Genomic DNA, 25789 nt, shown 5'->3' with positions numbered 1-25789 from the left:
ATTCCACATATTTCATCACCTAGATGACTGGCTCCTAACCGCCCCAACCAGGAATGTACTCATCCGAGCCGGGAACTGTTACAACTAGCTCCTACTTTGACCATAACCATCAACATGCAAAAATCTCCGCTACAGGCACTTCAGAACATAGACTTCATATGGCACATTTTGATACAACCAAAACCATGGGCTGCCTTTCTCAAGACAGGATTTCAGGCCTAAGACTACATATTAGACAGATGCTGGCAGTTCCAGTTCCTCCAGCAAAACTAATACACAGGGCCCTGGGCTCCATGGCTGCTACCATAATTGTTACCAACAGCACGTCTACACATGAGAATTCTGCAGTGGACCTTAGCAGTCAAGTGGTCATTGCATCAGTACCCCCTCAGTTGTCCAATCAAACTATCACAAGTGTGCGAATATTCTCTCCTCTGATGGCTTCACTCCTGGAGATTCTTCAGGGATGCCCCTTTGTCCCCCCCATGCCATGTTGCCCATGGACACCTCCCAGGTGGGTTGAGGGGGCATTTCGTGGGTTGGACGGTCCAAGGCACATGGGTGTCACAGGAGATCAACCTGCATGTCAGTGTCCTGGAAGTGAGAGCGGTCCATTTAGTGTTGCAGGCACTTCACAGCTTTTTTCCTCTAATTTCTGTTGCCATACAAATGGAAAATATGTCGGTAGTATGGTGTATCAGCATACAAGGGGGAGCCATATCCTATTCCCTGTGCCGAGAAACAGTGAATGTGTGACAGTGGGTGATCTCTATCAACCACTTTCTGATCAAAACGCACATTCAAGGGGAGTGCAACATTCCAGCAGACAGGCTCAGCACAGTCTTACTGATGACACAAGTGTTCTCTGAATCGGTCAGTGGCGAACATGATCTTCCACAAATGGGATCAACCTTGCTGTGATGTCTGCGCATCTTTCCACCACAAGTGCAGCAGGTTCTTTGCCTTGACTCCCCCTCCGGGAAAGTCACCAAGAGTTGCTGTAGTCCATGGTTGGCCTTCTGGAGTACTTTATGCTTTCCGCCTCTGCCCTTCATCCCCAAATTTCTTCAGAAAGCATCCAAACTGAAGAGCAAGGTGATTCTCATTGCCCCTTTTTGGCCATTGCAGGTTTGGCACACCTTTATTTGGCTTATCTGGTTTGCCCTCCATGGGTGCTTGAACTGTGTGTGGATCTGTTGTCCCATCCATCAGGGCAAATCCACCCCGATCTCCCAGGCCTGAAACTAACCACATGGTTTCTCCAATTCCAATGATGGCTAGATCTGCCAGGTTTTCACCACCAGTCTGAAACATCCTGATCTCGTCCCACAAATCTACTAGGAGAATGTATAGGAGCAAATGGGAAAAGATTCTCTATATTGGCTCTACAGCAGTAGTTAGATCCTTTTACCACTCCTATTCCAGCAGTGCTGGGTTTCCTTTCTCATATTTTTCATGAGGAGGTGAGTAACTCTGCTGCAAAAGTACAATTGGCAGCCATTTCAAATTATCATAATGGAGAAAATTCATAGTCTTTAGCCTCATCTAAATTGCGTAAGGCCTTCTTTAAAGGTACTTTCCTTCTTCATCCTGTTAAAAATCCAATACTTCCTTGGGATTTTAACGATGATTTTACAGGCTTTACTCCACCCTCCTTTTGAGCCTTCAGCCAAAGTATATTTGAAGGTCCTATCGTAGAAGACTGTTTTTCTAGTTGCTATGACTTCTGCAAGAAGAGTGTCTGAATTGCAAGCTCTGTCTTCCAAATATCCCTTTTTAATTTTCCATAAGGACAGAGTAACATTACGTACTAACCTATCCTTTCTACCCAGAGTTGCTACAGACAACAACATTAACCAGTCTATCAATGTTCCAGTCTTTTTTCCCCAGTTATCAAAACAAAGGGCAGTATACTCTACTCTTCATCTGTTAGATGTTCATAGACGGTTGTGTTTTTATCTAGATAGAACTAAATCTTTAGAAAAACTGATCAGCTTTTCATATCCTTTTCAGATGTCCAAAAATCTGAATCAGTTGCGAAGACCACCTTAGCTAAATGGTTAAGGGACTGCATTTTGTTTATGAATCCAAAGGCATTTCTTTGCCTAAGCTAGTCAAGGCTCATTATAATAGATCAATGGCAACTTCTGAAGCCTTTTGGGCAAAAGTTTCGATTGATGACATTTGTTCAGCTCCTTTGTGGTCAAACTCTCGCACCTTTATTTCCCACTATAAACTGGACATTGTCTCTAGAAGTAGAGCTGCCTTTGGTTCTGCAGTGCTCCAGAATATCCTTGCATAAAGGCCACCCTGCATTATTGTAGCTGTGGACACCATCCCACAGGTCAAGGAAGAATGAAAATGACATCATCAGATAAGGAAGTTATGTACTTAACATAATGTTCCATCTGTGTTGTCTGTTTTCATTCTTTCTCAGCCTTCCCACCCTCCTTCCCGCTGTCCATCTAGTGAATGACCTGACAGATGTACTTATGGCAACCTCTGTTCCTTTTTGAGCTCCTGATCTTTCAGTACTTTTTAGTATCTTTTTTTTCAGAATTTATGTACATTTTTGTATGTAATGGTATACTTTGGAAATATGTTAGCAGCAAACTCGATTTAAGGTAATTGGGAGGAGGTGAGGCATTATGGGTAGGGGAGGAGCTTGAACTTCAGAGCCTAAGCTTTTGAAAGTGGCCGAGTCGCATCCGACAACGGATCCAAAACCTACAGGTATAGGAAGAATGAAAATAGACACAGATGGAACGTTATGGTAAGTACGTAACTTTTTTTTTTCCAGTAGCTGCTTGTGTTTTATACTGTCCTTAAAGGAAAATGCCACATTCTCCTACAGTTTAACTTGACTTTTAGATTGCTTTTCTTCCTACAATATAGTTCCAGTGTTGTGTAGGTACCAGAAACCTGCTTGCGCTTTACAAAACTTTGATTCCAAGGCAAGGAAATAAAAGAAAGGGAAATACCTCCCACTTTTTAAGCTTAGCTTCTCACATTTTACAGAGGAATTTATATATGCCTGCATGACATACCACAGATGCAGAGAGAAATTTCTAGTGAGGTACTGCTGACAGTCTTATATGGGTAATTAGTCCTGCTGATGTCAGGGTTGCAGCACCTGCTGTAACAAAGAAAAAAAAAATGTGAAACTGTTTTCCATTGTCTTTATTGCAGAGAAAAAAATTATATTGATTCATTGAAATACTGTTTCACTGCTGCGTCCAATGTAGCCATGCCTCTCATAGGAACACAGAGCAATTAGATCAGTGCTTCAAAGGCGTCAGTTACCACTCTTGACAAATTTACAATAAGCATCACAGTCTTGAAGTGCTAAACTGTAAACTTTAAACATTTGTTGTTTTACTGCTTTAGATTTTAAGATGACTTAATTGTAATATCAAAAGATGTCTGTGACATTTAGAGAAAAGTCAGAAAATATTTTTTCTTGTAATTCTTATCAAGTATCAACACTTTTACTGAAGTGTGTGTGTGTGTGCGTGTGTGTGTGTGTGTGTGTGTGTGTGGGGGGGGGTGGTGGAAACGTTCAATTCATCTTGGACTACTAAAAGATGACTTTGAACAAGGACCGGCAGTTTAGCTACTTTTTTGGTTTCGGCTGTTGTAACTCCTTAGTATACTGTAAACGAGCCACGAGAGAGACAAAAATGGGGCCCTTTCAAGAAATAAAAGCAGCAGTCCTGTTACAGAAGGTATATGCAAGGTAACAGTGACTGACACAAATCCCATTATATGTCAGTGGCTGACACTAATTCCATTATGTCAGTAGCTAGAGAATACGTCAATACTTCCATATGTCTAGCACGACTCATATAAAGCAGATTTGAAATGGATTATGGGAAAGAAAAAGGCTTTAAAAATAAGATCACGTTGATGTGTCAAGCCCCGTTGCCATCAGTTTTGCAAAAAGTAATAAAAAAAAAAAAATAAAATAAAAGTGATTTTGAGATGGTAAAGTATCTCTGAAAACAGAGTGAAAACAGAATCTGATGTTGTCCTCTTCATTCCTTCTCATAATAGGGCCTCTGATACAATCCTCATATCCAACTTGGCCACATTCTTCAGACTTGGATCCCACTCTCGAGTTTCTCCCTCTTACCCATAATACACCACATCCACCCAAGCACCTCAGATCTTGTTTACCACTTCAGCATCCAGAAGGGGATCTCTACACACTCAGTGGTTGCTAGTTTAACTGCGAAGTGCACCTTTAACATTCTTGTAAGAAAAGCGCAGTCCGGGTCTGAACTGTCTGCAAACAGCTACAGTTAACTTTGAGTATGTGTCTAGCTGTTTGAGCCAATATTCATTTTCCCCTGGAGAGCACTCTGCTTTGGTTGTAAGCAGCCCCCCCCCACCACACACACACACACACACACACACACACACACACACTTTCTCTTATTGCCTTCTGTTAGCAAATAGTATCCATAACTGATCAATACTGTGTGTTTGTAAATTTAAACTATGACCACAGTAGCCTACTGATACAAGGTTATCCTGTTTTTCCACCTGAGAAATTAAGAAATGACTTAATGACTTAGTTTCAGAGCAGTCCTTGGTCAATTGTGATTGTTTCTTAACACATACTTGTCTTTGCTTTGTGATTGTTTCCAGCCCCTCATACGAGCAACTAACAGGGTCTGTACCCGCTTCGCTCCCCACCCTGCCCCCTATTCCCTCCCGCCCCCGGTGGTCCCACCTTTATTGCACTCAAACCCTCCCATCTTTCTAATAGCCAACCACAGCACTAACCCAACACTACCTCCTCCATATTCCCACTACTATCACACCTCCTCAACTAACATATACAAGCATACCTTTCCTATGCTCACTGCATGCACTCTCCTTGCATATCTTACATCCTACCAAAGCTCCATCATTCCCCCACTCAACCACTACCACTGTACTACTACTCACACCACCACTCATGTCTCACCCACACTCAGCTCCCCTCCCACCAGCTCAAGAACCATCCCTATGCACCCCCACATATTCTACCAACTATATTACTCAAACATAAAGCATCCCTACAACTTAACATAGTAACCCTCCCACCATACCTATTACCCACAGAGCACAATCATAAAGTTTCCCTTATAATCAAACACATTCAAAACTGAGAAAACTAATAATCTCATGCTTATCAAAACTAGCCCTAAGTGGAGACATCCACCCCAACCCTGGCCCTACCATCTCCAACCCCAATCTTCATAATCAGACTAGAAACCACAACTTTTCCCATATTACAGCCAATAGAAAGCCAAGTGACTTCCTTCTACTATGCCTAAATATTAGAAGTATATCCAACAAAGTCCATGAACTCCATGCCACCATAGACTTGTACTCCCCAGATATAGTCATCCTGACAGAAACCTGGCTAAAACCTCACATTACCAGTGAGCAAATACTCCCTACAGGTTACGGCATACTAAGAGTAGACCGGCTAAACAAAAAAGTAGGTGAAGTAGCTATAATATTTAAACAGCATCTAAACATCCAGATCTTAAAATCATCAGCTCCACAAATAGGCAATGAAGAAATAAATATATACCAACCTCAAAATTAACCAAAACAAAACCATCAACATAATTGGATGCTACTTCCCACCTGGCCAAAACATCCCTCCCCTAGAAAACCTCCTCAGCTGGTCTACCCACCATCTCCCCCAAGAAACTATCATCTTAGGTGATTTCAATATTGACTGGCAATCCTGTTCTGGCAACAATCCAACCCATCATGTACACATTCATGGCTTCACTCAACTAGTCCAGTCACCAACCAGGATAAATAAAAACTCCACCAAGCACACTACCCTGGATTGGATACTAGTCAGTAAGAGCCCCCAGTCATATATAACAGGCTGTTTATCAGATAGCCTCAGTGATTACTCCCCAACATTCCTACTCAAAAAATACCTATACCAAGCTAAACCTGTCGTCTACCGTCAAATACGTAAAAAACTAAACTTTAACCCACTCGCATTCATCTCATCCCTCAAAGAATGTAACTGGCATCCTCTAAAGTACCTCAGTCTAGATGATGCAGTTGAATTTTTTAATACTACCTTCCTGAACATCCTTAATTACCATGCCCCCATAAGATTCTCCAGAACCAAAGCACAACCCTCCCCATGGCTACAGAAAACCACTAAGTCAGAAATGAAAAACAGGGATAAAGCCTGGGAGCACTGGCGCAAAACCAAAACCCCCTCAGCTAGACAGAAATTCCTAGAACTACACAATAGAGTCAAAAAGCTGATAAAACAGGACAAATCCCAATACTACCAGTCTGCCGTAGACTCCTCACAACACAGCCCCAAACAATTCTGGTCCTCCATAAACTCCATCCTCCACCCAGGTAAAGTCAGTACCCCTCCTCTAACATCCCTCACTCCTCAGAAAATATTGCTACCTCATTCAACACACACTTCACCCAAACCATACTATCACTAGCTAAACAACACAACCCCCCCCTCCAACCCACACCTTCAACTAGTAATCTCCCCACTGCCTTCTCTTTTTCTCCTGTACCTACCTCCAACATAAAAAAACTCTTAACTAAACTTAAACCCACCAAATTAGCAGCAGACAGCCTCCCAAGTGAATACCTACAAATCGCAGCTGATACTCTGGCCTACCCAGTATCCATCTTGATTAACCGATCTCTGTCAGAAAGTTACGTTCCCACACTGTGGAAAGTATCACATATAATTCCCCTCCACAAAGGCAGACCCTCCACAGAACTATCCAATTACCGCCCCATAGCTATTCTCTCTCCAATCTCCAAAATACTAGAGAGATGCCTACACTCTCAGGTCTCAGACTACCTTCTTACTAACAACCTCCTTTCCAGTACTCAGCATGGTTTCCGACCAAACCATAGCACCACCACTGCCTTACTCTCCTTTACTAAGACTATCCTTCAGCATAAAAACAATGGCTATCTCTCCTCTGCTACTTTCCTAGACCTATCTAAAGCATTTGACATGGTCCCACACAAACAACTTATCTCTGTCCTCAATAACCTATCCTTCTCACAATCGGTCACCAACTGGTTTCAGAGTTACCTGTATGACCGCCAACAATCCATTGTATGGCAGAATGACACATCTCCCCAACTACCTGTCTCCATAGGGGTTCCCCAAGGATCCATCCTTGGACCCCTACTCTTCTCGGTTTACACCAATAATCTAGCCTCTGCCACCAAACATGGCACACTCATACAATACGCAGATGACTCGACCATCATCTGCTCAGCCCAGTCCCTACCCAAACTGCAAAAAGTCGCACAGGAAGCCTTTTCCTCTGTTGAAACATGGTTATCCGATGCCCGATTAATACTCAACCCAAACAAAACTAAACTACTCATCTTCCAACCCACCAAACATACTCAAAACAACTCTCACTTTAACATCACGGCAAAAGACAACACCACTATATACCCAACTGAACATACCAAATTGCTAGGAGTGGAAATAGACAATAAACTAAAATTTGACATTCACATATCCATGACTATCAAAAAAGTCCACAAAAAACTAGGAGCATTATACAGAAATGAGCAATTTCTCACCAAAGCAGCAAATATTTCAATAGCAAATTCCCACCTTATCTCCACCCTACTTTATGCCTCTCCAATATATACCAACCTAAGGCAGTGTGATCTAAACAAGCTAGAGACCTGCTACAACAAAATCACCAAATTTGCCACAGGGGCATCCTACCGTAGTCACCACTGTCTCTCACTTGCTGAACTGGGCTGGCTTGAACTCCCTCACCTCCTTCAGTGGTATCAACTCTCACTCGCCCACAAACTAGTAAACCATCCACTAAATGTCCCATCCCTCCAGAATCTACTCCAACCCTATCGCACCACCAGACCACTAAGATCCAGCAGCAAAAATCACTTGCAGATTACTAAAGCCAATAACTGCTGGTGAAGCACTATTCTCTTGTGCCATAGCCAAATTATGGAACTCACTCCCACCCACAATTACCACCATACCATCATGCACCCACTTCAAAACTTTACTAAAAGCACAACTAAAAACATGCTGGCTATGCCCTTGAAACTCCCACTCTAATATCATCCACCCCATCCAACCACTACCTTTCTTTCCACTCCACTAACTACCTTGATTATAGCAAGCTCAGATGCCCATAAGCCAGTACTTATTATACAGCACGAACTTCTTCTTCTTGTAACATCTGTTAATGTCTGGTATGCACTTCACAGATAAAGATTCTAGTTGTCTACTGATGTACTATGTTCTTCATCTGTAAATATGTTGTAAGTAATTGTTATGTAAATTGTTAATCACTATGTAATCCAATGTAAATACTGTCTGTTTATTTTAACTGTGGAGCTTTTCTCCCCGGGCCTCCGCTGAAAATGGACCTACGTCCAGTCAGACACTCCCGGTCAACAAATTTAAATAAATAAGTAAATAGCTTGTTTCCCTTTGTCCTTTAATTTCCTTCTCTTGTTGGCTCTGTGACATCCTCTCTCTTCTCAGTTAATTTACGTGTATATGTGTGTATTTTCTTTTCTATCCCTTTTACCTTTTCAAAAAAAAAAAAGTAGAGCTAGCTGGGTATAGTTAATGTTCATTTGTTTTTGGTGGACTTTCGGGTCAGTTCTGTGGTTGAGTCATGGCTGACAAACCCACCCCAGGATTCAGAAGTTGCAGTTCTTGTAGACATACGATCTCTAATCAACATGCCCACAAGGAGTGCGTGTATTGTTTGGATACTGATCACTTGAAAGCTGATTTTCATGAATTCTGTGCATCCTTCAATTTGCAAGCTCTTGTAGATAGAAGTAAGAAGTTGATCTTAAGGGGTCTTCTTCCATCTTTGGTTTCTGAGGCTCAGACCCCTTCTGTGGCTTCATCATCTTCTAATAAAGAAGCAAAAAAGAGGTCTCTGCATGCCTTTCTGAGACACCCTCTCTGAACCAATGTCTAAAACTAAGAAAACTTTAGAACCGATCCCCTTGAATCTGAAGAAAGTGCCTACCCTGTCTGATCCATAAGCCTCCTCTGATCCAAGGGAGGTAATAACATTGTCACCTCCTCCTTTTTCGGCTCCAGTTCTGGACCACATGCCTCTGGATCCAAGAGTTCGGAGCAAGACTCCAAGCCACTCTGTAAAGTCCAAACACTGCCAGCCGCCCTCATCTGCTTCTTTTCAGGTCCTGTAGAATCTGCTCTGAGGCAGAAATGGACAGAATGAAGAGATTCTTCAAGGCCCAGATTCAGATGGGGGTAATGTTGGCTCCATCCCCTGTCAGACCTGTGACCTACGCGGGCCATACCATCAGGGCTCCCTCTCTGATCCAACCCTCGGCTTCGGAGTTGCAGGTTTCGGGACACATGAGTGTTGGGTTTGGTGCAGGGCAACCCTCCTTCCTCGACATCGATGGTGCCTCAGATCAGCTCTGCGCCTACCCCCTCAAAACAGTATATCTTGGTGCCGGATCTGGTGGAGTGGGATCGGCGCCATCCTGGTCAGAGCAGTCCCTTCCCTTGGACGCCCCTGCCCTCGACAGTTCAGGCCCTATTCCATCTGGAGGTCACGGATCTGGTGCGAGTCCTGTCCACCTGCCCTTTGTTGCTTTGGCTTCAGGGGAGATAGAGAGGATCTCTCCCTGTCCATTGGCCTTCCAAGTAGTGGAGAGGGTGTTTTCCCGAGGTGGAGAACTGTCACCTCATGCCTTTCAACCCACCTTTGTGTACCCCCTTTGGGTTTGAGCTTTGAACCCATTCATTCTGTCCTGAATCAACCTGTCCTGAGCAGTCTCCAGGATCTCCTTCTTCCAATACATCCCTGGAGTACCCCGCTGAGGAAGTCCGCTGGAAGAGGAGCATTGACTCCCCAGTGGACTCATTAACTGAAGACATTGTTTTGATGAGGGAGAACGATCCCCCTGATCCCAAACATCCTGAAAATCCTGAAACAGAAAGGTAGGCGGTCTGTCCAACCTCCTTATGACGAGCCAGTGTTCTTGGAGGTGTTCAGGGTGGGCCCATCTACGTCCTGGGTGACCTCCATGGCAGACTGCATTGATTTGGTTTCTCACCGGGCATGGAAGGATCCGGATGCCATCGAGCCCATTCCCAAGTGCTCTGATTGATTCCTGGTTCCATCAGCCGATAGAATACATTAGAGTAAGGGCCCCATAGGTGATATCATTGTGGTGGTGGCAGCCAGTAAAGGAACTGGCAGAGGAGACTGCCAGTGTCCATCCACCCAGCAAGAAGTCTAGAGCATTGGGCAGGAGTGGAAAGCATGTTTACACATCATCCACTTTTGCTCCGAGGTTGTTAAATTACCTAGCTCACTTTACCCAGCTTCAGAGAGATCTGATCAAGGAGCTTTCAGCTTCTCTGCAAATCCATGTCTACAGAGGAGCTTAAGAAACTTTCTCCCAGGCTGACCACTTTGTCATTCATTGCCAATTCCTCTGTGAGGCTAGTCTCCCATACAGTGGAAGGTACCTCATGAGGTGCCAGTTCAGGACAATCCCTAAGGAGGCATGTGTGTGATTTTGCGGAACCCTTTAAGGTGGCCTTTACTGCCCACTTTGATGGCTCCTCATGGTTTGGGATGTCAGTTAGAGATACTCTAACCTGCAGCGAAAAGGACAGGAAGACCTTTTCTGCTGTAGGAATCAAATTTTCTACACCTCAGAGTTCCTTTTCCAGGGACCAGTGTGGAGGCAAGAAAATGTGATTTTGTAAATCCCAAGGGCTTTTCCAAGACCCGTGCAGGGAACCCTCCTCTAGAGGCAGAGGAGGACAGTTTAATGGTAGGTGTCGCCCTAAAGGCAGAGGAGTCCACAAAACCAAGGCTTCAAAGACTCATTCTGTGACCAGCCTTACCAGCGCTCCTGAAGCACTTGCCCGACTGACCATTTCTGGAGGAAGTCTGAGGTGAACTTGCTTTGCACTCAGAAGCTTGGATGCACTTGATGCAAAATCCCTGGGTGCCAAGCATAATATATGTAGGCTACTACATTCCATTTTTCCTTCTCCCTCCAAACACCAACAAGAAACTCCCTGATGTGCCACCCAGTCAGAGAGAGCAGGCAGCACAGGAATTTCAAAAACTGCTGCAGAGAGTCATCCAAGAGGTCCCAATTGAACAAAGAGGATTCAAAACCTACTCAAACTTATTTTTGTTGCAGAAAAAGACCGGGACCCAGGACCCATACTGGATCTAAGCAAATTGGATCTTTATGTAAAGAAGCCGAGGTTCTGAATAGTTACAGTCCAGTCCATTCTGCCACTGTTGCACAAGGATTATTGGATCAAAACAGACAGGCATTCCAGGAGATACCTGCACTTTCAGCTGAGAGCCAATCACTTTCAGTACAGAGCACTACCATTTGGGCTCACCACAGCCCCCCTTGGTGATCACCAAATGCATGGCAGTTGTAGCAGCTCACATGAGACTCAAAGGATTCTGGGTGTTTCCATTCTTAGACAATTGGCTCCTTACCACTCCCACCAGGCATCATCTTATCCAAGCTAGAGATTATCTAATTCAGCTCTCACATTCCCTGGGCATCATTATAAATCTAAATAAGTCCAGTCTGACTTCTTTGCAGAACCTAGAATTCATAGGAACACAGTGGAACACGAGGGGTCAAATAGCTCCTCTTCCTTTACCCTGCATAGTAACACTGAGGAATCAAGTCTGGGAACTACTGTCCTACCAGTACCCCCTGCAGGGCTCGTGTTACAACTCCAGGGATCCATGTTCGCAGCAATTTTGTTAGTTCCTCTAGCAAGGTTTTACATGCAAATTATTTAATGGACAGTAGTACAGTGGTCCAGTCTCTACCAACCACTATCCTTTCCTATCAACTTAACACCAACCTGCAAATGTCACATCCATTGATGGATTCATTCGGACATTTTCTTTTAAGGCAGACTCCCCCTCCAATAGCCACAGTGACCATGGATTCTTCCCAGTTGGGGTGGGGGTGTGGTGGGCATTACAAGGGGAAAATGGTCCAAGGTGTACACATGGTCCTCTCTGGAGACCAGTTGAATATCGGTGACCTTGAGTTGAGAGCAGTTCTCCTAACATTGCAAGCCTTTCAGGATGCTATCCCTTTGGTATCTATTGCGATTCACACTGACAACATGTCTGTAGTCTGGTACATCAACAAGCAAGGAGGAACCTATTCTTACATTTTGTGCAGGGAGGACATGAGGGTGTAGGAATGGGCAATATCTTTGGATCGCCTTCTTGTTGCAGCACACATTCCAGGGAAAACCAACGAGCTGGCAGACAGACGTAGCAGGGCTATCCTGATTCCGTACAAGTGGTCCCTCAGTCAGTCAGTGGGGGAACATGATCTTCAATCGCTGGGGCCAGCCTTGCTGCAACCTTTTTACCTCTCCTCTCAACAACAAATGTAGCAAGTTCTCTCTGATCCCCTCTGTGAGGCAGTCCCTGAGGGGTGCTCTGGTGCACAATTGGCCCCCAGGTCATCTGTATGCTTATCCCTCTCTTCTCTTATCCCAAAGTTTCTTGAGAAGGCAATCAGGCTGGAGAGCTCAGTCATCCTCATTGCCCCCTTCTGGCCTCGACAAGTTTGGTTCCCCTTCCTCTGGTCTCAAGTAAAATATCCTAAGTGGATACTGGAGCCAAGACAGGACCTCCTCTCTCACCCGTCAAGAATGCAGCACCCAAATCTTCATGCCCCTCAGGTTGACTGCATAGTTTCTCCAATTCCAGCCATAGTCGGGGACAGTCTAGACTTGCTTCCCTGGTCCATAACGTAATCCTAGCCTCACAAATGGTCTCAACTAGGAAACGTTTTCAACAGTAAGTGGGAAAGGTTTGCTGTTTGGACTACAAGTAGAACTGTTGATCCTTTCTCAGCACCAGTCTCGGATGTTTTGCTTTTTCTTAGTACCATTTAACTCATTACAATCCAAGTCATGCTTCCAGGTGCATCTGCAGTTAACTCCTACTGACACCTCTAGGCGTCACATATTGCTTGTTCATATTTGCATCAATAATTCCAAAACCATGTTGTGTACAAGGTTTTAAAATATTTCATCTTAAAGCTTACACAGTGGCAAACTTAACTGCATTAATAGTTGACCTCTGTCTTGTGCAGGTAAAGGGTTATTAACTGTTTTTTTTAGTGCTATTAATTTATATAAATATTTTTTAGAGCCGTGGTGGTGCAGAGCTTAGCGTTGTCGCCTCACAGCAAGAGGTTCTCCCGTTCGATTCTCTGCTGGAGCACCTTCTGTGTGGAAGTCTGCATGTCCTCCCTGCGGTCAAGTGACATTTAAAGACATGCAGGTAGGTGTCTGCGTGAATGGGTGTGCCTTCTTTGCAGGGTGGGCGTCAGGCTGGCAACTCAACACCGTAAAAATCCACTGCCAATCACGAGCAGACTGGAGTTCCGCTGTGGTGACCCCTAACCGGGAAAAGCCAAAAGACATAATTTTCACATTTTTCTAAATATCTCAACAATCAAGTAACACAGAATTCCTTAGCTTCTCAGCTAGATGAATAAAATGCTGCTGATAGTATGTATAATTTGAGTGGTTGCTGAAATACTGTAAGTTATTTACAAACAATTACAAACATAATAGTTACTGTTTTTACTGTGACTTAAAAAATCCTGTTTTTGACCTAGACCCTAAAGAGTGCAGCCACTGTAAAAATAGTTTGTGCTGAAGAGTTTGCCATTTATACTTCTTTCATAACCCCTGTGGTTCCAGAGGTATGAACATTTGTTTGAAATGTGAGGACATAATTAGATTCTGTCAAAAGGCTTAGGGCTCTGCCCATTGGAAGTTGCACTGCAAACTTCCTGAGCTTCACTTAAATGAATGAGTTAAGGAAGGAGCTAGCTTCTCTACTGTCAAGCTTCAATTGGCTGCAATTTCTAATTTTCATACTACTAGCCAGTCTCATTTCTTGTCTAAATTTCGATTATGCAAAACCTCTATGAGAGTTTTTTTCTTGCCGAGACCTCCCACAAGGACCCCTCCCCACCTTGGGGACCAGAGTTTGACTCCGATACCCTTCGAGCCAGCAGACAGTTGTGACATGACATTTTTGTTGTGGTAGACCATCCTTTTAGTAGCCATTACTTCAGTGAAAAAAATTTCCAAATTACAGGCGTTGCCTTCCAACCCTCCTTACATAACCTTTCATGAGGACAGGGTTTCTCTATGTACCAATCCCTCCTTTTATGCCTAAAGTAGCCACAGAAAACAGTATCAGTAAGTCTATTCACTTACCAGTATTCTTTCCAAATTTTTCTAACAAAGGAGAGTCTATTCTACATCTTCTTGATGTTCATAGACAACTACGTTTCTACCTGCACAGAACTAGGCAGCACAGGAAGTCAGACCAGTTGTTTGTACTTTCTCTGCTAGCAACTAGACAGAGCGGTCTCTAAGATCACATTAGCAAAATGGATTACTGGTTATATCTGCTTAATTTATTCACAAAAGGCCTAGAACTGCCCCAACCTCCTAGGGCACTTTCTACCAGAGCTATGGCTATTACTTCCGTCTTCTCCTCTAGAATATCCATTGATGATATTTGTGCAGCAGCTACTTAGTCCAACAATCACACCTTTGTTGCGCACTGTAAATTAGATATCACCGGCATATCCTTCCATGAGGGCCACCCTGGAATCGCATAACTGGAGACTCTGACCCTATCATGAGGAGGAATGAAGAGGACAACATCAGATTAGAAAGTTATGTCAGTTGTGTCTTACCATAACTTAGCATCTCTGTTGTCCATCTTCATTCCTCCTCACTTCTGCATCCAGCCATTCCCCTCCCTTTTTCTTCTAGAGGATTATGGAAGATGAAGGGACACTTAGGTCCTATGTCTGAGTCTTGTCTGCTTTTCTTCTTTCCTGTCCTGGTTGTAGATGTATGGGACTCAGCAAACTCGATCTGTGGTGCTTGGGTGGATGTAGTGCATTATGGGCAAGAGGGAGGAGCTCGAGAATTGGATCCAAGTTTGGAGAATGTGGCCGAGCTGGATCCAGTGAGTGGATCTGAGACCCTATTGTGAGGAAGAATAAGGATGGACAACACAGATGCCAGTTATGGTAAGACATAACTTTCTTTTTTTTTTAGTTCTAAGGTGAAGTTTTTTTCTTTTTAAATGGGTAACAACAGTATTTCAGTAGAAAAACAAAACAGATTACTTGGCATATTTGTGCAGTTTTGTAGTAGTGCTGAGAGCTGTTCGTAAAGATTTTTGTTGTACAACCAGCTCTTAGGAAAATAATTTTTCAGTTTACTAGTGCTTTTTTTGCACTTTACTGACCTTAGGAAGACACATTCTTGGGTTACAGTTTTTAGTGAATGGTGTGTTATGAGGGAAATTTACAGAAAGACTGTGGTCTCCTCTGTGTCATTCAGGCTAAGAAAAATGCCTTTCTAAATTATTGGAAAATTTGAATAGGGGATGGAAAGATGGAGGGGTTTTCTTGAAGGGGTGGAGGCATTGGAAATGAAGAAACTGAAAGATACTGAAGGGTTTTTTGGATGCTACACTACATGTCTGGTGTTGTCATGGCGATTAAAAACAATCCTGGGATAAGATTTAAGTTTTCATTTGGCACTCCTGTGTTGAGCTTGAAAAGAAAAGTTGTGTTTTCTAACTGTACTGGCAACAAAATGCATGAAGAAGCAAATTATTAGTAATTTGGTTGACATATTAATAACTACATCTTATGTACTACTGTACTTATCCCTTATGTATTACTGTCTGCAAGTCTTATTTTTTTAAATCTGAGCATTTCATTGTTTGGCAAATGGAAGTATTCTCCACCTCTGCTAGTGCTTATGTGGGAGTGGGAAAGGTGATCAAGTTATGTAAATGTTAGTGATGTTGAGAATACCAGCTGATGGGTTATTTCAGTAACATAAAATGTCCTCCTATTCTTATGTTGTAGTGTTATTAACATGAGGGATTTAATGCCATAGGTGGTCCTGACATTTGGCCTATATACAAAAGACTTTAACCACTGCAAAGTACATGGAACGTCGCACGTAGGCCAGCAGCTGGTGTAGGCCATAAAAGTGATTTCTGCACTTTCCATCCTCAGAACTTCTCTGCTGCCAGTCCGAATGCTGTTTACAATCATCGGTCTGCTAGCCCGAGTTGTTTGAGGACATAAGAGATTCAGATAAGTGCCCCCATTGGAATTTTCTTTATAGTTTTTGCTACTGCTTTTTTGCTGTGAGTTTATCTGTCATCCAAAAAGGGCAAATGCCAGCGTGGAAGACAAGTTTCACATAAATGCAGTCACAGTCAGTGTCTGTTCTGCTTAGAGCCCAACCACAACCATAAGTCTTGCCCTGTCTGTAAAGCTTTCAATCCTAAAACCCTACATAGCCACCTTTATCTTGAGAATCAGAGCCTGAAAAGGTTAGCATGTGACATTATGGAGGGTACATTGGGGTCTTCTGCTGAGCCTGTGAAGAAGGCTTAGAAAGTTAGGCCTGAAGTTTCAGCTGGGTCCCCCTTTCCGGACATCTCTCTCGATGCCAGTGTCTGGATTTTGGCTCGGATTCTAAGATGTGTACCACATCGGAGGCAGCAAGGGATCCTGCCATTGGCACATCCTCTGAGGTTATGCAGACATCCACTTTCAGACAAACAGGGGGAACTGAGGCTCATTATTTCAGAAGGCCCTCGAGGTATTTTGCAAGTTTTAATAAGGGAGGACATTCCGATTAATACATTGGGTCCCTCCACCTTTCACAGGGCTGATGTACCTCTTAAAAAGAAGCAGGAAAACCAAATGTCTCTGATTCTCAGGGACCCACCTGCTGATTGGCAAGCTTTAACTCAAAGCTTTTTCAATGCCTTTATGGCTCTTAAACCTCCCTCCCAGGTTTCCTTTCCTAGCCACCCTCTAACTTTACCACAGAAAAGGATTAGAGTGTAGTATTCTTCTGAAGAGGAGGATTCCTCAGAGGATGAATCCTTGGCCTACTCTTCTCAGATTACTTCAGCTTTGGAGTGTACCTCCCCTGAGGAAGAGTCCAGTGGCACAGTCTCTCCTGGTGAGGATACCACCTTTGGGTAGACGCTTGCCAGGATGAGGGAGTATTTTAAGTGGGACTGCTGTCAGGTTTCTGAGGTGCAGAAAAGGTATTATGACTTGCTCAATTGGATTCTCCCTCTCCTTCAGCAGTGCCTCTGGTTTTAACAGCTTTTCTCTCTCTTGCATCAAAGACTGCAGACTCTCAACCCCTGCCACTGAAAGGCCAGACGGGGACGGGTTCTATAAAGTTCCAAAGGACTGTAAATTTCTTTACAAAAGTCTATCAGCAGATCCAGTGACTGTTTCTGTGACTGCAGATAAAACTTGTAGACTGTTGCCATCCACTTCTTTTCTTTCAGATAGAGTAAGACCATGGAAAAGTTGGAAAAAAGGTTTGTACCTTGGCCACCCTAGCTTTCCCTGCTGTCAGTTACCAAACCCATGTGACCAAGTATGCTTTGGCTCTCATTTCCCAGGCTGTTCTGCTTCTCTCTGACCTTCCAGAGTCAGCAGTTAAGTCGCAGCTTTCATCAGTTCTGGGGGCTTCCTCCCAGGTGGCGTGCCACTCCGTTAAATGCAGCTGAAACATCTGCTAGAGTGGCTGAATCTGATTCTGTTTTGAGAAGATACTCCTAGCTGAGACTTCAACCACGTCCAGATGGCTTTAATAAGGCTAAACTACTGGATGTTCCCTTAGTTAAGAAGGCTTTGTTTGGGTTTGCAGTTGCAGACTTGTTCAAGTCCTTGCAGGAGAAAGATAAAGAATTACAGGACCTAAAACACATCTTTGTTTCCTGTTCCTAAATTCCAAAGGAATTACCCAGCTAAAACTCCTTTTGTTAGGAAACAATCTTGCACTCCTTCCAGAAGTAAGAGGGGTGTTGGGAAACCTACTGCTTCCAAACCCTATCAGCCTGCTCCTGCCCAAAAACAACCTTTTCCAGAAAACCCAGGTAATCTCTAACTACCAACCATTTCTCAATTACTTCTCTCTCTGTCTTTCCCTGTCCCTTCCAGTCTGGGAGTATATCACTCAAGAATCATGGGTCCTGTCCATTATCCACAAAGGGTATTTCATGATGTGGAAAACGCTTCCATCTTTCATGGGTATTCCTAAGCCACCTCAAGAGCAACAGCAGTTTTTTTCCATAGGTGCTCCAGGTGTTGAAATCCCAGGGAACTATTCAAAAAGTTCCACTACACTAGAGAGGAAAAGGTGTCTACTCCAGGATGTTCCTGGTTCCCAGAAAAGATGGCCCTTGGAGACCCATTCTGGATCTTTCACACTTCCAACACCTTCCTAAAGGTCCCAACCTTCCACATGCTGTCTCCTACCTTGTTTCCCCTCATACTTCCACAGGCTTTTATCGTCTCCCTGGACATCAAGGATGCTTACCCTCACATTCAGATTCATCCACTTTTCAGGAAATAGTTGCATTTTTCTGTTGCTTCATCACATTTTCTGTTCCCTGCTTTGCCCTTTGGTCACTGTACAACACTATGGGTAATTACAAAATGCTTGACTCCTGTGATTTCTTATTGCAGGCTCCAGGGTGTACATATCTTTCCATATCTGGACAATCTCCTGCTCCAGGCATTCTTACAGAAACTTTACAACAAAATGTCCATTTCACTATTTTCCTTCTACAAAGACTGGGTTTAACTATAAACTTCCAAAAATTCTTCCTCACCCCATCTCAGGACCATGTCTTCCTGGGGTGCAGAATCCAGACAGATCAAATGTTGGCCTCCCTGCCCCTCCCAAGAAGATTCTGTCTTTAACCAAATTCTTCCAAGTTTTGCTTCCCCTGCAGTCTCTTAGTCAGTTTTTTCACCTTCTAGGGTTCATGGTATCCACCATCCCCATGTTACCTGTGGCCACCCTTCACATGAGGAAATTTCAGTGGTTCCTTAAGTCAGTTTGGAGCCAATGTGCGCACCCACTGGACTTTGTTGTCCCTCTTCTTCCTTGTCTGAAGAGAGAACTTTGTTGGTAGATTCAGCAGATTTCCCTGAACCCAGGCCTTCCTCTTCATCCTCCTCTTTACAATTCAGGAATTGTTCACAGATGCCTCAGACATGGGTTGTGGGGCAGCCTTTGCAACCTGGAAGGTTCAAGGCCTTTGGTCCCCTTCTCAAAGGAGTGAGCACATAAACATAAAGGAGATGAGAGCCCTGCTGTTGGCTCTACAGTCTTTTCACTCTCTTTTTCATCCAAGTCCTTTGAAACTGTTTACAGACAACACCACAATTCTTTGGTATGTAAACAAACAGGGGGGACAAAATCATACCTTCTTTGCAGGCTAGCCCTCATGGCATGGGAAGTGGCAACTCACTTCCAGGCCACCCTTCAGTCAGTCTACATCTCCTCCAATCAGAATGTAGTGGCAGACACTGAGCAGGTCTGTCTCAGTTCAGCGAATGGATGCTTCATGGACATTTTCCACTGGTGGGGGTATTTCTCAAGTAGCTGTCTTTGCCTCCCCTTTGAGCAGACAACTTCCAAAATGTTGTGCCAGAGTTCCTGACCCTCTCATGTGGAAGGTGGACCTCCTTTCTTTCTCATGGAAGGGGATGTTTCTTTAAGCATCCCCCTTTCCTCTTATTCAGAAAGTTCTGCTGAAGATTCAGCATGACAAACCAAAAATCTTGCTGGTGATTCCCTTTTGGCCAAGACAGCATTGGTTCCCTCTTCTGCATTTAGCCAAGGGCAGTCATCACAAGTTACCACACAGTGTGGATCTTCTCATGCAAGACAAGGAATCTGTCATACACCCACACTTGTCAACTCTACATCTGACACTGTGGGCGATAGGCTTCTGATACTTTTCATACCCCTCTTTTCAGAAGAAGTGCTTGGGGTTCTGCATTAAGCCAGAAAACCCAATACTAGGAAATCCTACTTATCCAAATGGAAGGAGATTTTCCATCTGGTGTCTTTATCGTAAACTAGACCCACTTTCTGTGGATGGCCCCTCTAGTTTTATCTTACTTGTGTAAACTTCTGAAGGCTAGGTTGGCGTATTCCTCTGTGAAGGCTCATCTATCAGTCATTTCTGCTTGTCTGCCTTTGGCTCCTCCTTTGACCTCTAAAATTGGAGGTTAAACTCTTCCTTAAAGGTGTCCTTCACATCAGACCTTTCAGGAAACCTGTTCCTCCTCCTTGGGACCTTAGTTTTGTCTTGGAAAAACTCAGTGTCTCCATCTTGATACTGCAGCTACAGATACTCTGCAACACTGTACTTGGAAGACTGTGCTATCTTTAGCCGTCACTTCAGCCAGGAGAGTGTCCCAACTGCAAGCCTTGATGGCTTCTCCTCTCTTCTGGTATTTTATAAGGACAGGGTTTCCTTACGTAGTAACCCTTCTTTTATGCCCAAGGTTATGAATGAGTTGTCCCTTAACCATTCTGTTCATTTGCCCACTTATTTTTCCCCTGTACACAATCATCTAGTGAGAGAGTTCTACACATCTTGGATGTGCATAGACAGCTCAGATTTTATTTGGATTAAACTAAGGCTATCAGGAAATCTGATAATCTTTGCTTCTTTTCATCCCAGAGCTCAGGGTATGCCTGTTTCCAAGCAGACCATTTCTACTTCTATTTCTAAGGCTATTTCCTTTTGTTATGTTTTTCATGGTAAGAGCCTGTCTACTCCTGTTAAGGCTCATTTTCTGAGCTGTGGCTTCCTCAGGTGCTTTGTTCAAAGGTTTGGCTACTTACTTCCTCTTGGAAGCAGCTACCTGGTCTTCTGTTCATACCTTCACTAAATATTATAAACTGAATGGCATCTGCAAATCTAGAGCTGGCTTTATTAAAGCCATTCTCAAAAAGCTTTTTAGAAAATGCCTCTGCTCCCTCCCGCTCTTCTTCATGAGCTTTGGTACACTCCCTCATGTTAGGAATACTGCAACATAAGAATGGAAGAACATAGAATAGTAGTGTAAAATTTTACCATAATCATAGATGTCCTCCTCTTCTATGTTGCGGTATTGTTTTCCTCCCAACTTTCTTCCTGTTTTTGTCTTTTTCCCAGGATGTATGCTTGCCTTCCTTTTTTCCTTAGGCTGGTGTTATTACTGTGGCATTCAGTTCTGAGGATATGTGCAGACATCACTTTTATGGCTATGCTAGCTACTGGCCTGCATGCGACATCCAATGTACCTTGCAGTGTTTTAATTCTTTTCCGTAGTGGGTGAACATTGGGACCTACTTTGGCATTGAATCCCTCATGTTAAGAATACTACAATATAGAAGAGGAGGACCTGTGTGGCTATAGTAAGATTTTAAACAACTATTCTTTTACTATGTGTAAGGAAGGAAACCATTTGAACTTAACCAGTTTGGTATGCCCTAAATCATGTTACTGCCCCTTTTCTTGTACAGATGGCCCTCGGTCAGCAGGTTGGCGAGAGGGTGTTGACCGACGAAGACGCTTTGACTTTGAATTTCGAGAGAGAGATGAGGAGAAAGCTTCCAATCGCACAAACAGTGGAAGTGTTGATGATGATAGGGAATGTCTACCGGAATGGTGTCTTGAAGACTCTGGAAGGGAGATGGGGACATTTGATTCCTCAGGGGCCTTTCTTTCTCTGAAGGTAAGGGGCATGTGTTTTAGAAATACAGAAAGAACATGCAGCAGTCTGTAAGTGTACTAATTTTACCGTGTCAACCTTCTGTGCTCTTAACTGATGTCTAATGAAATTAAGTGGGTACTGGAGGTTTAGCTGCCTAAAGATGTTGGATGCTGAGTACTGGTCTTAGTTAAGTCCAGGTAAAGGCTGCTTACCAGCTTTGATTTCACACTCCAAAGCCAAGTGGGTGTACTGCGCTGTTGCTTACATTTAATCCATATCATTGCTCTTTCCACTAAGTGTTTGTTCATGACTTTGTTAGGTTGCACAGTGTTTCAGTGGTTAAGATATCTGCCTCACACCTTCAGGGTCCTGGGTTCATTCCTGATATATGGGGACTGTCTCTGTGTAGTTTGCATGTTCTTACTTCATCTGCTTTGATTTTGCCTTCAAGTATTCTTTAATTTATTTTTATTTTTCATTTGTTTGCCTGGAAAGTCTGACTTGGAACAAAGCCAATTTTCAGCGGAGGCCCAGGGAGAAACACTCCAGACGCATGCTTTTGTAATGTGGGGGGAAACCGGAGTACCTGGAGAAAACCCACATGAACGCAGGGAGGACATGCAGACTCCACACAGAAAGCTCCCCAGCCGAGAATTGAACCAGAGAACCTCTTGCTGTGAGGCGACAACGCTACCACTGCGCCGTCCATGCTGCATGCCAAAAACATGTGGGCTGATTGACTACTATAAACTGCTCTTAATTATTACATTTGCCTTCTCCCCTGTGGATGGTTTGAGGCTAAGAACGGTTAGTTAAGTAGTTCACTCATCTGCTTAACAAATGAATGTTAAAATTTAGCATGGCTGAATTTAGCTGTCATTCCCTTCTATTGTTTTATGCATTACCTGTGTGTGCACCTCATTCCATCTCTTTTACTGTTAAATAGCACCCCTCCTGCCTGATCTTTCTGTTTCACTGACAGGTTTTTCTTCTTGTTCTTGCATTGTGTTCTCCTGAGGTCTAGGATCCTCAAAAAGTAACAGAGCATCCCGACTGAGGTACGTTCATACCTTTGTGTTGCCGGTAAAGACTATTTTAAGAATTCTGAGTCTGTAGGGATAGCTGGACCTTAAAAATGCCAGTGGTATTATGGGAAACTTCTAATGCAAGACAGTCAGTGTAGAGCATCTGTTTGAGGCCAGTAATTATGTTTGTGAGGTACTTCTGTGCTGTGGCCTTTCCAGCTGCTGCAGATGTTTTGTGAGGTACATTCCAAAAGGGGTGTTGTACTCTATAATGGGTCTAATGAATGTCGAGTACAGGGGAACAATGACCTCTTTTTTTTCCTGGATGAGAACTCTTTTGTGATGAGGTGTGCCATGTAGAAGGATTTCCTGACTACTGTGGCAATGTGATTATCAAAGGAGAGACTACTGTCCACCTGGGTCCCAAGGTCTGTTATCACACATTCGGTTTTAAGAAGACTGCTGCCTATGTGGTAGTTCATGGGTACAGAATTTTTACCAAAGGGGATAACCGTGCACTTTTTGGCATTGAGCTTGAGGCCATGGCTCTGACACCAGGCATCTGTCTCAGTGAGGCCCCTCTGTAGGATGTCCATATCATTTGGGGACTTGACTTGTAGCTCCTAGTTTGCAGTCCTCTACGAACTTCATTAGCCAGAGGCCTTCTGTGTTAGCCTGTACTTCAGAGAAGTAGATACCAAACAGGAGAGGTCCCAGGACTGAACCCTGTGGTACTCCACTTGTCACTGGTTTGAAGTCAGATTTGGAGTGTGCAACTTTTACAGTGTGGGTTCTGTCAGTGAGCCAGTTGGCAACCCATCTTGTGACATAGGGATTTATACCTAGTTTAGTGAGTTTAGCTATAATTCTAGAATGGAGGATGGTGCCGAAAGCTTTGGCAAGGTCAAGATAGGCTGTGTGAACCACCTTAACCTCGTCTACGGCTTTGGTGACTTCCTCAAAAAAGTCGACCAGGTTCAGGAGGCAAGATCTGCCTTTCACAAACCCAAACTGGGTGGGGTCCAGAGTTTGGAGGTTACCAATGTCTTTGAGTTCCATGATGATACGTTCCATGGCCTTGCAGACCAGGCTCGTCAGGCTAATAGGGTGATAGTTCCCAGGATCCGTGGTGGCTCCCCCTTTGTGGAGTGGGATAACTGTTGCTGTGCGCCATTCAGTGGGCACAAAGCCTGACGTGAGGCTATAATTGAACATGGTTCTTAGGTGGGGAGCCAGTTCGTTCTGAAGTTCATGTAAAACGCAGCCTGGGATGTTGTCCGGTCCCATGTTTGCTGTGTTTTTGGCTTGAGAGAGTGCTGCTTTTACCTGTGAAGTTGTGATTACAGGGACTCTGCATTCTTCCTGTATAGATATGGGCCCTTTAGGGGATGAGATGGGGGTAAAGTTAGCACTGAACCTATCTGCAAGGATGTTGGCAATATCAGTTGGTTCTGTAATTTTTGTGCCATTGTGCTGTAAGTCGGAGCAGATCTGGGTGTTGCAGTTGAGATTCTTGACATAGCTATAGAATGCTTTGTGGTTGTCCTTAGAATCAGTGGCAGTCTTGTTTTCATAGCTAGCTTTGAAGGATCTTATAAGGGATCTCAGCTTCTTGCTGAGGCTGACCAGGGAGCTCATCCACTCATGGGATTTTACTCTCTCTTGCAACAATTTCTTCCTTCTGTTGTAGAGTTTGTTTATGGCAGGGGACCACCAGATTGGCTTCCTTTTTTTGGAGGATAGCATCTTGGTTCTGTTTGGGATAGCACGATCCATGCACGGTTATCACACAGCCAACCAAACAATGAAGAATCCGACAGCTGCACAACTGTGTTGTTTTATTGTTTTACCTTTTCTTTTCTTGGTGTTTAGCACACTTGCCATCACCTACGTTGTGTTTAAAAAAATAAAATAAAACACACACACAGTTTTTCATGGTTATAGATTTTTTTTATTGTTAGTGTTCAGATATTTTCTTAGCTAGCTCATATAGTAAGAGTTGGGGTATAAAGATGGATATACAAGCTTTGATACTCAGACCAGCCCGAACGCAGGTTGTGCAGCTGTCGGACTCTTCATTGTTTGGTTGGTTGTGTAATGACCGTGCCCTGGCCCAGCAATCAAGGAGCCTCAATCCTCACCATTAACACCAGGGAGGACGTCTCATACAAGAGGAAAGAATAACAAATATGCACAGTAAAGTACAATTTCCCCTTAGGTGCACACAGAGAGTACAGACAGTCTGGGGCTGGTTGCTCCCTTGCTTTCCAGGTCTCCAATAAGACTCCTCACTGGCACAGCTACAGGGTCCAAATCTCACCTCCAGTACCCTCTTTGTCCCACCAGTGCTTCGTGTCCCTGCCCAGGTAGCTGACACACCACACACACTTTGAGATAAATATTTATACAACTTCACAGACACTCCTGGGAAAGGCTGACAGATTCTCTAGCTGTGCTCCTTTACCCAGACTATATGGTAGTAATTTCTGGCCACCACCAGCTAATACTTATCAGCTACCCAAAGGCCCTTAAAAGGGTGTCCAATTATTACTGTGCAATATTATTATCCAATTGGTAATGTGACTATTCAGTCCAAGGCTTATTAGAGTGGCTTATTACAATAAACTTTATAAATATGCAATGTACTCTAGAGCTTACTTATCTCTACACAAACCAGCCACAGGTAAAAGTTTTTAAAAATATTTAATAATAAATAAGTAAAACAAGACAATAGTACTACACCACGGTGATATCTAAGAGTTCAGAGATCACACAGAAACTTAAAATAATACAGTAGGAAAGTTCTGGTATAACAGAAAAACACTTGTCTAACTTTCTTTTAAGTTCCTAGCTATTACCACAAGAAAACCTATTTCTAAGACACTACTTACATAAGACAACAGGCAGAGTGCTGATAAGTTAGATATCAAGATCAAAATGCCCACAGTCTCTCTCTGAACAATAGTTTTTAAACTCACTAACAAACATCTTTTCTAGGCCCTCCCAAATTACATCATTTTGACACTTGGGTTTTCCCAGTATACACATTACATCATTTTGACAGTGGAGTTCCCAGGCAAAACTGCTACATT

General features: G+C 43.5%; 1 protein-coding gene across 9 annotated transcripts in view; it reads left to right on the top strand.

Annotated features, from left to right (window-relative positions):
- GIGYF2 (GRB10 interacting GYF protein 2) overlaps window positions 1–25789 on the top strand; it is a 2932407-nt gene that overhangs the window by 1191847 nt on the left and 1714771 nt on the right. For all 9 annotated transcript variants that reach the window (XM_044070588.1, XM_044070589.1, XM_044070593.1 and 6 more), the window contains exon 9: window positions 21482–21693. In XM_044070588.1, the coding sequence (XP_043926523.1) occupies window positions 21482–21693 (212 nt within the window). The remainder of the gene's footprint in view (window positions 1–21481; window positions 21694–25789) is intronic.

This window comes from Protopterus annectens, chromosome 4.part1 (assembly GCF_019279795.1).
Source record: "Protopterus annectens isolate FY-2018-M chromosome 4.part1, PAN1.0, whole genome shotgun sequence".
NCBI lineage: Eukaryota > Metazoa > Chordata > Ceratodontiformes > Protopteridae > Protopterus > Protopterus annectens.
This window is presented reverse-complemented; position numbering and strand designations above follow the sequence as displayed.